Source organism: Pseudochaenichthys georgianus, chromosome 1, assembly GCF_902827115.2.
Source record: "Pseudochaenichthys georgianus chromosome 1, fPseGeo1.2, whole genome shotgun sequence".
Lineage (NCBI taxonomy): Eukaryota > Metazoa > Chordata > Actinopteri > Perciformes > Channichthyidae > Pseudochaenichthys > Pseudochaenichthys georgianus.
Window position 1 is genome coordinate 5,782,240 of NC_047503.1, and position 16,891 is coordinate 5,799,130.

Below are 16,891 nucleotides of genomic sequence, written 5' to 3' on the forward strand. Positions count from 1 at the left end.
TATTGAACTGTGAAAATAATGTGAGAGGAACCAAGATAATACATAGAAACAAATACCGAAATTACTGTACTTACCTGTTTTGTTTCAAGTTAATATATCTGCTACTGTATGTTGCCAACAGGAAGTGAGCCGTCATTCAGCACAGAAAGCTCATGCTCATAGGATTCCTTTCACTGCACTTAAATAAGCAATACAACCGCTTGAAGCATCACCTCGGATGTAGAGCATCATTTTCCACTTAGTCACACCAATCAATTCAAGTTTAAAGAAGCATGGACAAACATAGTCCATTATCTATTTAAACACACAGCCACTGTTGTAGTTAACGTTTATTCCCCAAGCCACATTCATTATATCAAACAGAAAAACGAAGTCAATGTGTTAATAAGTCACAACTCTCAAAATAAATACTGTTGAGGAAGCGGGAGCCAAACCATGTAGGTGTTTAATCTGCTTCTGCAAAGCATATGCACACACCTCGTTCACGCTTTAATTCCCTTGATATTTGTGTCTCAGTTATTTCTGTTAGTTGAGGATTTCCAGTGTTGCTGTACGTGTTTCTCGCTGCTTCACAGCCAGGCTTATCCTGCAGCATCTCCACTGACAGCAGCCTGAATAAAGACTGAGCGACACGAGACAAGTTGCATGGAGGATGGGCATCGCTTTCTCTTAACCCCACACACACACACACACACACACACACACACACACACACACACACACACACACACACACACACACACACACACACACACACACACACACACACACACACACACACACACACACACACACACACACACCACACACACACACACACACACACACACACACACACACGCACGCACACACGCCCTGCAGCCTTATACCTCCACCTTTGACTGAAAGCTACACAATAACCTTATCTCTGGGATATTAAAGACTCAGTGAGGCGCAGACATCTCTAGCTGTCGTAAATCACCCATTTACCGATTAGGGTAACCTCATAGTATCATTGATTCATATAATGACAAATATTATGATTTCATTACAAAATAATATAATGCATTAAAACTATGGGCATTATAATATACTATGATCCTTTGTAAATTATTAATAAAACGGAGCTTCTTTTCTGATTTGTCCTCCGTATTTTCTCATCACAAAAATGATAAACGGACAAACAGAAACGCTTAAAATCCATTGACTTTATTTATATTAACATAATTAGGTAATCTCGAGGTATTCACAGATATAAGAAAGCATGGAAAAGGCGAAAACCTACAATAAGCCTTTACATTTTGTAATTAATGGAAGTATCTGAAAAGAAAAGAAACAAATGACTCGTAATCTCCTAACGGACGAAATGCCCATTGTATTCCAATACAATTAGCTTCAAACTGTAATAGCTGACTTTTCATGCTGGAAACATTCTGCCATCATCTATCTCCCTTTAGTCACCCAAATACTTCTGCCACTATCTGTTGTTTCTCTTCTTGCTCTTCTATAAATGCCTCCCTCCATATCTCCCACTCATTATCTGGCTTGTGTAAAAAATAAAATCGAGCTCTCACTCTCTTCGCCTGCAGGAGCGACTTGTTGTGTAACACCCTGGCATCACTGGTTGTAAAGAACACTGCTCCTCCAGCAGCTCTCTCTCTCTCTCGCTGGTACCCATTATTTTAGATTGTGGCTTTATTGCATTTTACTGCCAAAGAAATTGGGAGTTGCACTTTGTTTCACAGCAGCACATGCCGTATTAAGCAGGAACGACAGAGGGATGTTTTAAGAGTGTTGGAAACGAGACGATAAAACATGGAAGTGTCAGAGATAAAAGGCGGGTAGAAAAATAAAAGTTTAAATCAGCCTAGAAGGGCAGGAGGGGGGTGGGGCTATGGAGAGGGGGTGGACACGGGTTGATCGATGCTGGAGCCCCAACACAAACAGCCACTGTTATTCAAATGTAGCAGAATAAGGCAGAGCAGATAAACCCATGGCTGATTACTCCCGAGTGGGCCGTTAAGAGTGGGTCTACTTTATGTGTTTGTGAGGGCCATGCACCACTCTGCGGGCAGCAGGGAAAATAGCTGAGTCAGCCGCCAACTGGTCCCCTGCACTCCTCTGTAGTCAGCCGTCCCCTCATCTCACACACTGTGCTCGCTCACACACACACTCACACACAGACAGGTTTTGGTGATGAGTTACTCATTGGTATTGGCAGTCATCAACAGTTGAAGCTGTCCTCTCTCGCGGTGCGGCCCCTCTGCGTGTGTCCTTACTGTAGGATTACGTAAACACCAACAGGGATGGATATTTGTTGGAAAACTTTTAGCTCAGTTACAAAAAAACGGCAGAATTTATTTATATTTGCTGGTCTGGATATGCACTGCAATCAGATAACGTACATACAACTCCCCCCTAGATCCAGATTTTGACTTGGATTGAATTGTACTTTGCTTTCTGTGTATTAAGACATACAATTAGGGACCTTAGAAATGAAAGTGTTTGAATTGCTGCAGGGACTGACTCAGCTAGAACACAAACAAATACAACGGGTCTTAACTTGCATTCGTGAGGTCTCAGAAAGTTCTTAAAAAGTCTTACATTTAACTTGAAACCTGTTTATTTAGTTGAATTTTCATTTGGACTAAAACGTTCAATGTACTTTCTCATATCTGTGAATTACTCGAGAGGACCTAAAAATGTAAATGTGTATACGGAATAAGAAAAATACAAGATATGTATTTGACAGCCTGCTCAATTGTTGAATTGCATATGTGTTTACAGTATATTCACATATATGGGTGACAGTATATACAGATTGTTGTATATGTGATACGTGATTGTATAAATAGGAAATATACAGATGAGGTTCCACTAGGTACAAATAATGAGTGAATTAGGTTTTGTGCCATTAACTTTTTATTACATATAAAACATTACAACACAAAACAGACCAAAGGATAATAGACAAAGTAACACTGAGCCCGAAAGGGAGGGAAAGAGCTTATGTAATGAAAATGTACAAATGCAGATGAGTGACACAGCATTTTGCCGACATTACACATTTGATAAAAGATACACTGACATGGGAGATAAAAGAACATTCAGCACTACTTCATCACGGAGAATCTAAGTAGATGACATTCTGAAAAAAGTCAAGTGTGATGGAGAGAGAATGAGTTTTCCATTGAGTGGAAGTCATTTACTCAGCAGCAGTCAAAAACACTGTATGACTGGTCGGGGGTTGGATAACTTCTAATAATCGGCTTTCAGCTGGTGTTGTGAAAGTATAACCAACATACATGAGAAAATCTGATTACTTCCCATCAACGTTATGGCCCCGCCCAATTTTGGGTGAAAATATCGGCTGTTATTTGACTTGCAGTGAATAAAAAAAGTTAGGAATACGATGCATTTGTTCATCTACACAACAAGCCAAACACATTAATTAGTTACGGAACGATGACATCCATCCCTTTTTCTGTCATTTGGACACATTTTTGACACAACATGGCAGCTTTTTGGCACAATGGAACCATTTTTTCCACTTGGCATCAATTATTTGTTTAAACCTTGATGACACCAGGCAGTGACGTGGCGCTGCTCTCATCTTTACCGATGCATATTTTCCCTCACAAAAGGGATACTGGTTCCAGTCTGTAAATGACTTTCCATTGCAATGAATACGTACCACTGGCGCCGCTGCTGTTAACAATACTCACAGTAGCAGATGCTCAGCTAAATAAATTAAATACAGAAGAATAATGCACTAAATATTACACTTAAAGGTCTCCTATTAGGCTATTTTTAGGCATATATTATGGGTCTCAGCTCAAGATCAATATACAAATATATTTAAAAAAAAAAAAAAAAACTGCAGGTTCAGTGTCCTTAGCTTGAAAAACGAAAAAGAGGAGGGGGAGCTAATGCCTGCTCAGAATTCTACCGGAGATACAGCTAAATGCTGCCGTGATTAAATGCCATCATGTTATACTCTCTCCAGTACAGCGTTAGCTCTGAGTGTTAGCGATACTTGCTAATGTAAACAAAGACCATATTACGTCCAGAACACGTCGCACATTGTTTCTGATAGTGACGTTTCTGATAGGTGGGTGTAAAGCCAGCCCACATTTCAGATATTACGTCATATCTGCAGCAAATCTGGATCACCCCCGTTTTTAGAGATGTGGGTAAGGAGGAAAAGAGAGGGTTTTGTGAGTCTCCTTACACACCGGGGACACATCTTTATGTATAAAAGACGTCAAAAAGTACCTTTTGCATGATAGGTCCCCTTTAAATCTCAATGTTCTTTAATGTTATTTTAGCTTGATAACATAATCTTAGGTTTAACCATCAATCAGATTTTTTTCACACTGTCCTTTTTCTTATGTCACACTTTTATACGGCAGCAACATGAGTACCACCTGCTCTTAATAATGCAGTAATGTGTTTTGCACTGTTGACATTTTAGCTGGAAGGCTAAACGTGCTGAATGCTGCTGCGACAGCTGAATAAAAGAATGCTCCGTTTAGCCTGAACATGCTCCTGTGAGCCAGTCGACATGAAGGCAGGGATACATTGCCTGTTTCTTGGCTTTTAAAATGTAAAACGGTTGAAGGATTTAAGTGAGCGTCTAGTTTTCCAATCAGACAGCAATGCTTTATATCAGCTCCAGACGCCACCAGATGTCTACATGTTTGCATGCCAGCAGTAGATTAATTGTTCCTTTAACGCCGTGCTGTCGACTCAGAGTGAAACTCTATTATATTGCTCCAGCTTATGTAAAAGCTGTTTAAGCAGCACATTGAGTCTCAGACGGAATGAACTCGTTCAGCATCACATTACACAGAAGGAAAAAGCCCCATCGAGGCCCTGAGCGCAATTTGCCGCAGGAAAAAAGAGCTGGGAAGTGGAAGGACAGAGAGACGGACAGAAAGGCTTGATGTGAGTTACATAACCCCATGCATTAGATATGATGACCATGAGAGACCGCTGGCGTTCAGAAAGGGATTAAAGGCTCCTTGCTGCCCTCTCCAGGACCTCGGGTGGGAATTTAGAGGGACATGTGCTGTAGAGGATGAGCTGAGGAGAATGGTAATGAGAGTGGTGGAGTGGGGAAAGGAAAGCCATGACCTAGGCTCTGTACCCTTTAGATGGGAACACAGTTTGTGTTTTTCATGTTATTCTGAAAATGTATTATAACGCATGTCGCAATGTGTGTTGTTTGTGTGTCGCCTCTCCACAGGCAGGCGTGGGACCTGGCCGTGGACATCTGCCTCTCTCAGCTGCCCACCATCATCGAGGAGGGCACCGCCTTCAGAGTGAGTGTGTGTGTGTGAGTGAGTGAGTGAGTGAGTGAGTGAGTGAGTGAGTGAGTGAGTGAGTGAGTGAGTGCGTGTGCGTGCGTGCGTGCGTGCGTGTGTGTGTGTGTGTGTGTGTGTGTGTGTCAGAAGACAGGCCTGTCAAGGGACTGATCGACTTATCCTAATATATATATGGACATGAACTGTCATCGATGTATTGCACTCTATATGATCATGATCTAGATATCTTTTTACATGAATGGCTTATCGAACACTCTATGGAAACGGTCTTGATCTTTTTCTTTCTTTTATCGACTTATTGTGCGATATCTTTACATGACTTAAATCATTCTTACGTCATTGATCATTAAAGGCCCTGTCACACTGTCCCGAAATTGACACCCGATGGACACACGAATATGGAATTGTGAATTTCGCACGAAGATGGCCCCGAACCACACACGAAGGCAACATTTACATTACATTTAAGACATACAACTGCAATGAAAGTACCAAAAACAATTATGTTACAGTACTATGATACTGTACTGATATCTTCAGACTTTGTTCTTTACTTTATCCGTCTTTATATGTAGAACATATTACGTTTTCTCCGTAATGTTGTTTCCATAACAACAACAATTTCCTGTCAACTGTCCTTCAAAATAATATATTATATCCTTTTTAGTTTCACAGAACACAAATTGGGTTATTTACATAATATATTTACATGATTTTGTTGTGCAATAAAACAACCCGATGGACACACGATAAAGGAAATGTTCAAATTCGGCTGTGATCGTAGCAACATCGGGCCATTCGTGAGGGCATCTTAAGCCATCGTATGATCGCTGGTGGAGTTTCTCAGGCTCCGGCAGCAACTTCGTGAGCGGAGGCAAAATCTTTGGCATGCCAAAAAATTGCCGAAGGACCTTGCGAAGGTTCATTTTCGTGTTGAATTCGTGTGTCAATGTTCGTAAGGCCATCGTGAGGGCATCTTGTTATCCTCGGTGCCATCGGGCATTCGCCCCGATCAGAGTGAGTGTGAATGCACCGATGATAACACGAAGATGACACGATTTGACAAGATGCCCTCACGAGTGCCTTACGAAGTTGCCGCTCACGAAGTTGCCGCTCACGAAGTTGCTGCCGGAGCCTGAGAAACTCCACCGGCGGTCGTACGATGGCTTAGATGCCCTCACGAATGGCCCGATGTTGCTACGATCACAGCCGAATTTGAACATTTCCTTTATCGTGTGTCCATCGGGTGTCAATTTCGGGACAGTGTGACAGGGCCTTTATAGAATAAATGAACACGAACAAGATACTTTTTTACATATGGAATTGAGCAAGATATTTTTGCGTTACCTACTTAACATACTTTATATATATTTTACATAATTCCATCTATAATATTAAAGTTTTGTACGTATTCGTAACATTTTTGGACACCACCTTTGATACTGTTAACGTTATCAACTGACTGTATAATTTATGGACATGACTTAAATAATTCTCACTTAATCTAACCACGGGACGACATAGGGACGAGAACTAGAACATGTTTACGTTTCCGGCATATTTTAAGATTTACAGACGCGACCTTCAATAACTTTAATGTTATCATATTATCCTTCAATATATGAGCTTGACTTAAATACTTATTACGTTATCAAGTTATTTGTTGATATATGGATATGGCCTGGATCCTTTTTGCCTTATCGACATACGATATAATATATTGAGGCGTTCATTGATCATGTTAGTGTTGTCAGGTAGTTCACCATTAAGGACACATCCTGTGATCATTGTAATGTTATCAATTGACCGTACAGTATATGGAAAGGACTTCAATAATACGTTGCATTACGTTATCGACAAACAGTGCAACATATGAACATGAGATGGATTATTTTAAAGTTACAACTTATTGTACGATATATATTGACACGTCTCATCAACGTTGCGTGGAAGTCGGAAACAGTACCGAAGGAGTGGCAGACCGGGGTGGTGGTCCCCCTTTTCAAAAAGGGGGATCAGAGGGTGTGTGCCAATTACAGAGGCATCACACTACTCAGCCTCCCCGGGAAAGTTTACTCCAAGGTACTCGAAAGGAGGGTCAGGCCGATTGTCGAACCTCAGATTGAGGAGGAACAATGCGGATTCCGTCCTGGTCGTGGAACGACGGATCAGCTTTTTACTCTCGCAAGGATCCTGGAGGGGGCCTGGGAGTACGCTTATCCGGTCTACATGTGTTTTGTAGACTTGGAGAAGGCGTATGACCGGGCTCCCAGGGAGTTACTGTGGGAGGTGCTGCGGGAGTATGGGGTGAGGGGGTCTCTACTCAGGGCCATCCAATCTCTGTACTCCCAAAGCGAGAGCTGTGTCCGGGTCCTCGGCAGTAAGTCGGACTCATTTCCGGTGAGGGTTGGCCTCCGCCAGGGCTGCGCTTTGTCACCAATCCTGTTTGTAATATACATGGATCGGATTTCGAGGCGTAGTCGTGGGGGAGGGGGTCTGCAGTTCGGTGGACTAAGGATTGCACCACTGCTTTTTGCAGATGATGTGGTTCTGATGGCTTCATCGGTCTGCGACCTTCAGCACTCACTGGATCGGTTCGCAACCGAGTGTGAAGCGGCTGGGATGAGGATCAGCACCTCCAAATCTGAGGCCATGGTTCTCAGCAGGAAACCGATGGACTGTTCACTCCAAGTAGGGAATGAGTCCTTACCCCAAGTGAAGGAGTTCAAGTATCTCGGGGTCTTGTTCTCGAGTGAGGGATCAATGGAGCGTGAGATGGGCCGGAGAATCGGAGCAGCGGGAGCGGTACTGCAGTCGCTTTACCGCACCGTTGTGACGAAAAGGGAGCTGAGCCAGAAGGCAAAGCTCTCTGTCTACCGGGCCATTTTCGTTCCTACCCTCACCTATGGTCATGAAGGATGGGTCATGACCGAAAGAACGAGATCGCGGATACAAGCGGCCGAGATGGGTTTCCTCCGCCGGGTGGCTGGCGTCTCCCTTAGAGATAAGGTGAGAAGTTCGGTCATCAGGGAGGGACTCGGAGTTGAGCCGCTCCTCCTTCGCGTCGAAAGAAGCCAGTTGAGGTGGTTCTGGCATCTAGTTAGGATGCCACCTGGGCGCCTCCCTAGGGAGGTGTTCCAGGCACGTCCAGCTGGGAAGAGACCAAGGGGTAGACCTAGGACCAGGTGGAGGGATTATATCTCTTCGCTGGCCTGGGAGTGCCTTGGGATCCCCCAGTCAGAGCTGGTTGATGTCGCCAGGGAAAAGGAAGTTTGGGGCTCTCTGCTGGAACTGCTACCCCCGAGACCCGACCACGGATAAGCGGGAGAAGATGGATGGATGGATGGATATATTGACACAGCCTTTGATCGTTTTTACACGATCAACTTATCGTACAATATATGGTTGTGGTGTTGCTGTTTGTTGCTGTGGTTAGCTGTCGTGCTTGATGTCAGAATACACCGTTTCATGGCCATTAGTAGATTTAAGATTATGCAGGAATTGCATATGTCCATGACAAATCCTGGAAGCCAACCATTTATTTGGGGTATTTTATCATTCTTATTACAACATGTGAATATTCTTAAGAATGAAATGTTCATTGCTTTTGGAATGGATCTTCCCAATATTATTCTTAAATATGATTCTATCAGAGTAATGGAAGGGTCATGCTTTGATGCCGTTGGTTGTCTGGGACAATATGTTGCTCAACAGAAGTCGTTATCATGACAGGCCTACAGATCCTGCGGCGATTTGCAGCTTCTCTTAAAAGGTGGAAAGATGCTCCACTCGTGTAGGTCACTGCGTATCTGGCATTGATGTATGGCTCTGATCTGGGGTCTGTCCACCACTGACGCCTGAAAACATCAACAGTTCTCCACCACCATCTATTCATCTCAAACACACACTCACACAGTCTCGTTCCCAGTGGATATCATCGTAAAACGTCAGGTCTAATAATTCCAGCGAGTGTCAAATAAGGAATAGCCGCTGAAAGCGCCTTGAGCCACTTGATGGTGTATTTACTGACATGGCAGGGACTGTGAGTGAGATGCTGAGTGTGATGGAAAGCCGCACGGGGCTGATTGAAATGATGATGACTTAAGATATCTGAGTCCACTCACAGACACACTCAACTGCTTTGATGGACGCAGCAGAGAGCAGCTGCTTGATCCGCAAAAAAGTCTGAGAGCAGAGAAAATTGTCTTCTTTCCCCGATGTTAGCACTTTCACCCGGGCCTTTTTTTGCTTCTCTCTTTCCACCTGGTGCTCGGAGGTGGGCGTTCTCTCCATCGCTCCCCCGGAAGCAGTTTTTCGATCCTCCTCTCCACTCTCCCGCACTCGGGCCGAAAACACTTACCGGCCCCGTAATTGAGCCCTTGAGGACCGCTAAAGGAGATCTTCCCCCTCCGTCTTGCCCCCTCTTTCAGGAGCCTTTCATGTGCTTCAGCTGTTTACTTCATGGTCCGGCTCTCTGACACTGCTGCATGCCGAGCTGCAGAACATATAAAGAAGAGATGTTACATAATTAGTTTTATGTTCTAATCGCTAATGTATTCTCTGACAGGCTCTTCCCCCATTGGTTCCTGTTGCCAGGCCTGTGTTGCGTTTAGCTTGTTGGTTTCGAGGCTATCAATGAAAAAAATTCCATAGAAAAAGAAATGCAGTTACCTGGAATAAGGAATGTGAAATAACACAAAGAAAAGTCAGCATTAGGGGAATAACACATAGTCTGTGTTTCTCTATGTAATCACCAGCTGTTCTTCTAAATATGTGTTACCATCATTAGCCTTTATTATTCTGCTGCTTTTGGTACTGAAATAGAAATAAGCATCACGTCCTACTATTATTCTTTTTTAAAGAAAGACAAAACGTTCCTGCTATTCTCCTAATCATTGCTTCCATCCTGTCATTTGCAAAATGGTGTTTGTACTGTAAATGAATATTGATAATCCTTCTGTGTGTTAGCTGCTGAGTGGATAAACCTAAATGTCTCTCAGACCTAATTGTTGAATCCATTCCCCCGTGTCATTGCCTCTGAACTGTCCCCTCCAACGGCAGGAAGAGAGATACACCTCCTTGAAAAGGACCTGTTCACCCATGTGGACCATACATGTGTATAGAAGATTGTTTCATGTCCATAGTTGCTTTGTATAAAAGTGGCCTATTACATAATTAACATTCTTAGGTTTGGGTTTGCTGCCTTTTTATTGCTCAGAATCTCAAAATAAATAGTACACAAAACCACCCTGTTTAACTAGAATTTGTGAATCTCCTCAGAATCTGAAGATTAGAATCTCGATTCTTAAATGAACAGATTTTCTCCCACTGCTCCTAGCTTCTTGGGTCTCAATGCAGCCTGAAAGAAAGCCTGCAGGCAGGACTCAGGGCTGACTTACCCACCTCCACCCACTCTGCATTTTTGGGGGTAAATACAACTCTGTTTCCTAGTTTAAAAGCACTTTGAAGCTACTAAAAAGTCCCTTCTCGAGTAACTTAGAAAAGTCATAAATAGTTTGTTTTGTTACAAAATGTTTTTTTTATCTGCAGATGAAACTATCAGTGAATGTGTCTTCCTCAGCTTGAAAGGCTGGAGGATAACTCAAATCCTTTATTTGTCTTTGTCTTTTCAGGCTGATAACCCTTGAAATGGGAACAAAAGACAAAATAAACAACACAAACACAGCACAGACGATACTCAAATCTTCCTTTACTTCATTGGATTTTGCCTTCGTACTCTATGGTGGCCAACTGGTGCAAATGCCTTACAAAAGAGAAACGCCCTGCAGTTTCAGAAACGATGCTAATACAAAAACACATGTGCCAAAACACATGGAAATGAGTTGTTAGTTAGTCGGATTCATAGTCGTAAGTGCGTTGTCAGTATATTTGAAATGACTAGGAAAGCTAGCTATCTTACAGCAGATCTGCAATAATATCAGAAGGAATCTTGCGATCACTTTGTTAAAATAAGCCGATAAACCTTACATTTTAGGGAAGTTTCTAACAACAGTGACAGTTTGCCAACTTTATAATCCCCCAGCGTCAACGGGTGCGTCACCTTTTAGTGTCCCCTGGATGTGTTTTGGCACATTTGTGTTTTACATTTGCATTGTTTTTCAAAATGCAGCGCGATTTTCCTAAAGTGTTTCCGGACGTTGTAGCGTATTGGCCCCTGTTGGCCATTTTCAACTAAAAGATCTACATAAATAACTTCACCAATTATCATTAATCAAATGATAATGAAATTGACAAATAAGATTGAGATAAATTGATGACTATCTGTAAAACATAAAAAGAAAGAATCTAAATTTGAAATACATAAAAGAAATGAAATAATGTGTAGTGAGTTATTTTGTATTTTGAAGTGTTTCACTCATCAGTCCTGTACAGTAGCTACAGTATTGGGCTGTTAGCAATTTTAAGGAAATACCTGAATTAATAAATGATTTTGAAATAATCAATCTCTTTTCTGCAGCTTATCTAGTTTCACGTTCATTTAATTATTTCTATCAATAAGAATTATTTGGATGTGTTATCTGTGATGCAATGAAAAACAGCTTTTTAATCAAGCGTTACTATTTTGGAAACCATAAAATAGCTTTCTTTGTGGTAAAAAGGTTTAAAACAGATTGAAATTGAACTTATTGAATTCTGCAGTAACCCTTATTTAGTATTTTGTTATTAAAAGTTAGTAGGTAATTAAGTATTGCACTGAGTAAAGCATGGAGCTCTCTGAATTGAAGATGCTAATGAAGCACAAGGTCCCAGTTAAAAATGCACCATTATACCTTCACACTCCAGAGGAGTCTCAAAACTCGGGCTTTTACAACCACACACCACTTGTTCATGTATCAGTGACTGTGAGTGTGTGTACTGAGTTATTAAGCTTTGATTATGCACAAATTAATTTAGCCATCCAGCCGCGAAGCATTGATTTTTCCCCTCTCTACATCCATCAGAATTCTACACAGCGCTGTCGTAATTCCCACTGCAATATTAACACTCGGTGATCAAAAACTCTGCAGCCGGCGAACAATCAATCAGGCAAACTGCCAACTGAGAGGGGGGGGGGAGATGATAGATCAGGATTGATGTTGTTACTGCAGTGCAGTGTCACTTCTGAGCTCCTTGTGTCAGGGCTCTTATGAAATGATAAGCTAGTCACTGCGGACTGGCTCACTACTGTGTGTGTGTGTGTGTGTGTGTGTGTGTGTGTGTGTGTGTGTGTGTGTGTGTGTGTGTGTGTGTGTGTGTGTGTGTGTGTGTGTGTGTGTGTGTGTGTGTGTGTGTGTGTGTGTGTGTGTGTGTGTGTGTGTGTGTGTGTGTGTGTGTGTGTGTGTGTGTGTGTGTGTGTGTGTGTGTGTGTGTGTGTGTGTGTGTGTGTGTGTGTGTGTGTGTGTGTGTGTGTGTGTGTGTGTGTGTGTGTGTGGGAGAGAAGAGGAATAGTGATACAATGGTGATAAACCTCGTGTGTGTGTTTGTGTCCACAGCACAGTCCCTTCTTTGCGGAGCAGCTGACGGCGTTCCAGGTGTGGCTGACCATGGGAGTGGAGAACAGAAACCCTCCTGAGCAACTCCCCATCGTACTGCAGGTACACACACACACACACACACACACAAATTGTAAAAAATAAGATCTGTGGCAAACACATTTGATACCTACACGTACTAATCAGCAGGATCATCTCAACATATTAACACCGCTTTCATAATAGTTTAACCCTAAATTAATTTTCAAGAAGTGAAAAGCTGATGTAGCACATCTTTTTGGTTTGCACCTTATTAACAGTCGATCTGCCACTTTACCATCTCACCAATAAATGACTTATGTTACTGACACCAATTTTTTTGAAAATCATGAATTTAAGAAATAGATAAAGCCACCAATCGTGCATATTTACTGTTTGAATAGGGCTTCAATCTCCTATTACACAGGAGCAAATGAAAAACACACCACACCTGCATAGAGTCGACCACTGACTTTGAAAATACCCATTAGAGCAGGGGTGGGCAATCTTTTTCCTCTCAAGTACTATTTCAATTTCTTCAACATCCTCCGAGGGCCGTACAAATTATTGACCTCTGCTTAAAAAAACAAAAATCACAGCCCATTCATTTTGCCTTTCTTTCATGCTGTGCAAAGAAAAAGCAACCTCTTAATCCAGATATCTTACCATGACTCACGCATGCATGCACGTGCACGGTGTGTCATGACCACCCAAACAGAAAGACATGGACACAAGATGTGTGCACATGTATTTAGTTTCCTATCCATGTGAACATGATTTAAGTGGGGGGGACCTAACCTCCTCTAGGGGGGTCCGGGGGCATGCTCCCCCGGGAAGATTTGTTTTTAAATGTTGAAGTTAAAAGCATCAACTTGGTGCACTAGATTTCTTTCATTTTTTTCTTTTTTGCGAGCGTTTATAAATTACATCGAGGGCCATACCAAATGGTCTCGCGGTCCGTATACGGCCCGGAGGCCTGAGGTTCCCCACCCCTGCATTAGAGCAATACTTATATTCTTACTGCGCTCCTCCCTGTATTTATCTCCACCCCCCCCCCTCCTCCATACAAAACACAGCGTGAGAAATGCACTGCAAAATTCTAGCTCTAGATTGAGTTCTGCGTATTCTGGCCAGTTATCTTCATTACAACCCTGCAACAAAAGTCAGTGACAGGAGCGGTGTCTGCTGTGCTCCCTGTGGGGGTGTAACATTAGTTCGGGAAGCTTTAAGTAGGCTGGAATATGGCTGAAGAACCCTGCTCAGAGTGCGTCAGCTGTTGTGTTACAGCAGCTGGATGCCCCCCCCCCCCCCCCTCCAGCACCATCCTCCGGGGTTGTACAGTTGGGCTCTTGTATTATATCACAGCGTAGTGGTGGTGCGATGCTGTCCGTGTTGAATGGTAATTTCCTGCTGAATCAGCACACTGCGAGCCGTAGCACGTCCATACAGCAGTTCTGTCGGGAGCCGTTAACAGGCAGGGAGAAGTGTGTGTGTGTGTGTGTGTGTGTGTGTGTGTGTGTGTGTGTGTGTGTGTGTGTGTGTGTGTGTGTGTGTGTGTGTGTGTGTGTGTGTGTGTGTGTGTGTGTGTGTGTGTGTGTGTGTGTGTGTGTGTGTGTGTGTGTGTGTGTGTGTGTGTGTGTGTGTGTGTGTGTGTGTGTGTGTGTGTGTGTGTGTGTGTGTGTGTGTGTGTGTGTGTGTGTGTGTGTGTGTGGTGTTATTTGAAAATTATTTTTTAAGATTGACAAACATCATATGTGTAATTCGTGGCACAATTCAAACGGGAACAAAAGATAACTTTTCTCTCGCCATTGACTTCAATACATAATATTTCCGAAATAAGGTCCCATGGATTTCCACCGTTAAAAAAAAAACCGCCTTGTGCTGTCAATCACAGTTATACAGAACACTTCAAAATGAAAACTCAGCTTATTGACAAAGCTCCATACTAAATAGCAATTGTCATTTTTACATTTCAGACAAAAGAAAACCATTCAGTAGCTAAACCTCCATCTTAACTGCTATATCGTGTGTGTGTGTGTGTGTGTGTGTGTGTGTGTGTGTGTGTGTGTGTGTGTGTGTGTGTGTGTGTGTGTGTGTGTGGTGTGTGTGTGTGTGTGTGTGTGTGTGTGTGTGTGTGTGTGTGTGTGTGTGTGTGTGTGTGTGTGTGTGTGTGTGTGTGTGTGTGTGTCTATTATTCTTGTGGTGGCGTTCCCTCTCCTGTAGTGTAAATGGTCTGCAAAGGCTAAAAATCCCCCCTTGCCTGAAACTCCTCCATTGGACATCTTTGTTTACTTCAGTAACATTATGCCATCACTATGTAACACTTCTGCTTGTATTGGCTCGCGCTCCAACATATTGTAAGTGATAGGCTAAGGGGCGGGACATCTCTGAGTGGTTGATCAATCACTACTGAGCCGGCCAGCTAACCAATCAGAGCAGACTGGGCTCTGGTTTCAGACAGAGCGTGAAAAGAGGTGCTGCAGCACAGGCAGGATGAGAAAAATAGCTTTTTGAACAACTTCACACATTTTAGTTCCTTTTAAAAGTAACTGCTGCTGTGTAGCACCTTTCATAAAGAGCTTTTTGAACATTAAAGCATGGAGACATGTCCCAGTGGAGAAACTAAATACTGATATGAACTCTGGATATGAGCAGAGTATGTCCTCTTTAAGATTACACAACATAGTGCAGCTGTATTGATAATCTGGTATAGCTGGTAGCCCATACTGTTTACTGCAGTGTTTCTCAAACTTTTTCATACCAAGGACCACTTAACCAATAAAAAAACACTCGCGGACCACCTAACTCCACAAATATCCAAAAACACATCGTTTTTTACAAATCGCCTGAAAATGGTACAAACAAGTGGCCACATGTGTGATGAAGGTGTTTATCTGGGCTATATCATGCAAACGAAAGTGAAAGTTAAGCTCGCTCCATTGCGGAGATATTCCCGCGAGAGTGCGGAAAACTTAAATGTATTTATTTCAAATGTGAAATTTCACCAATATACTCACTTACCACTAGGGGGTGCTCACCAGTGGTCCGCGGACCACACTTTGAGAAGCACTGGTGTACTGGGACCAGAGGTTGTGCTAGACTTTTTTAGGCAAAGTTAGGTTTGGAAACTATCATTTCCTTTTGGGCGGGCACGCATAACACGGCATAACACCGGAGCCTCGCTGCAAGGAAACTGTGGCGCTGTTCTGAGTTTGTTCTAGTCCATCAAAATGACGGGCGGCTTTCAGATTTTTCCGTCATAATCGTCATAGACGGAAAATATTCCGTTAACGCGACCTCTGACTGGGACTCATGCCCCGCTGCAGACCCAGGTCTGAATCCCACCTGGAACCGTTTGTGTGTGACATCGACTATGTGGCCCCCCCTCTCAACTCCCCACTAAAGGCAGTGGCTTCAAAGATCATTTTAAAAAAGAAAAAAAGGAAGAATATACAACATTATTCAGATTGGAGGTCAGACTCCTCTCAAAGCTCCTCTACACTCTCTGGTGTAACGGACGGACATACAAACAGGTCTTATCTCTTTGAGTTGCACAAGAATAAAGTGAAAAGACAAGGGTATTCTCAGAAGATGTACGATCTGGCTCCATTTGAAAAGATGCAATGAGCTCCAAGCAGAGAGGGGCTCCATCAAGAATGCTGTTTTAGGAAATGAGCCAAGGGAAGACAACAGAGCGCAGGAATGAGAGATACGATGCAGGGTTGTCTTGACAACAGCCATTTCATCCAGGAAGGATGAACAGATTCTGCAAAGGGATTACATCGCCTCTTTGTGTTGTGTTGTTACGGTTACAGCAGCACATTCACATCAGGCAGGAGTGATGTCACACATAAGGTGACGCGTGCGTCTCGCAGCTCGTACACACTTACTCATCGCGCTAAAGGTGTTAAGCAAATGAGGAGGCAATTATGCACACACACACCGGGGTGGCGGGGGTCCTCGTCGGCTCTCTCAATATCTGTAATTGAAATGCCCATATCAGTGGAAAAACGTGTTCTTGTTAGTTGCTTGGTATGAGCTACAGTGGGTATTATTTGGCAAGATAATAGCATG

The 16,891-nt window shown here is 42.9% G+C and overlaps 1 protein-coding gene across 4 annotated transcripts in view; it reads left to right on the plus strand.

Annotated features, from left to right (window-relative positions):
• Positions 1 to 16,891, plus strand: part of rptor (regulatory associated protein of MTOR, complex 1) — a 244,166-nt gene that overhangs the window by 151,561 nt on the left and 75,714 nt on the right. For 2 of the 4 annotated variants that reach the window (XM_034105423.1, XM_034074665.1), the window contains exons 11-13: positions 5,228 to 5,303; positions 10,645 to 10,734; positions 12,800 to 12,901. In XM_034105423.1, coding sequence (XP_033961314.1) covers positions 5,228 to 5,303; positions 10,645 to 10,734; positions 12,800 to 12,901 — 268 coding nt within the window. The remainder of the gene's footprint in view (positions 1 to 5,227; positions 5,304 to 10,644; positions 10,735 to 12,799; positions 12,902 to 16,891) is intronic. The other 2 variants (XM_034080365.1, XM_034081114.1) reach the window with 1 other exon arrangement.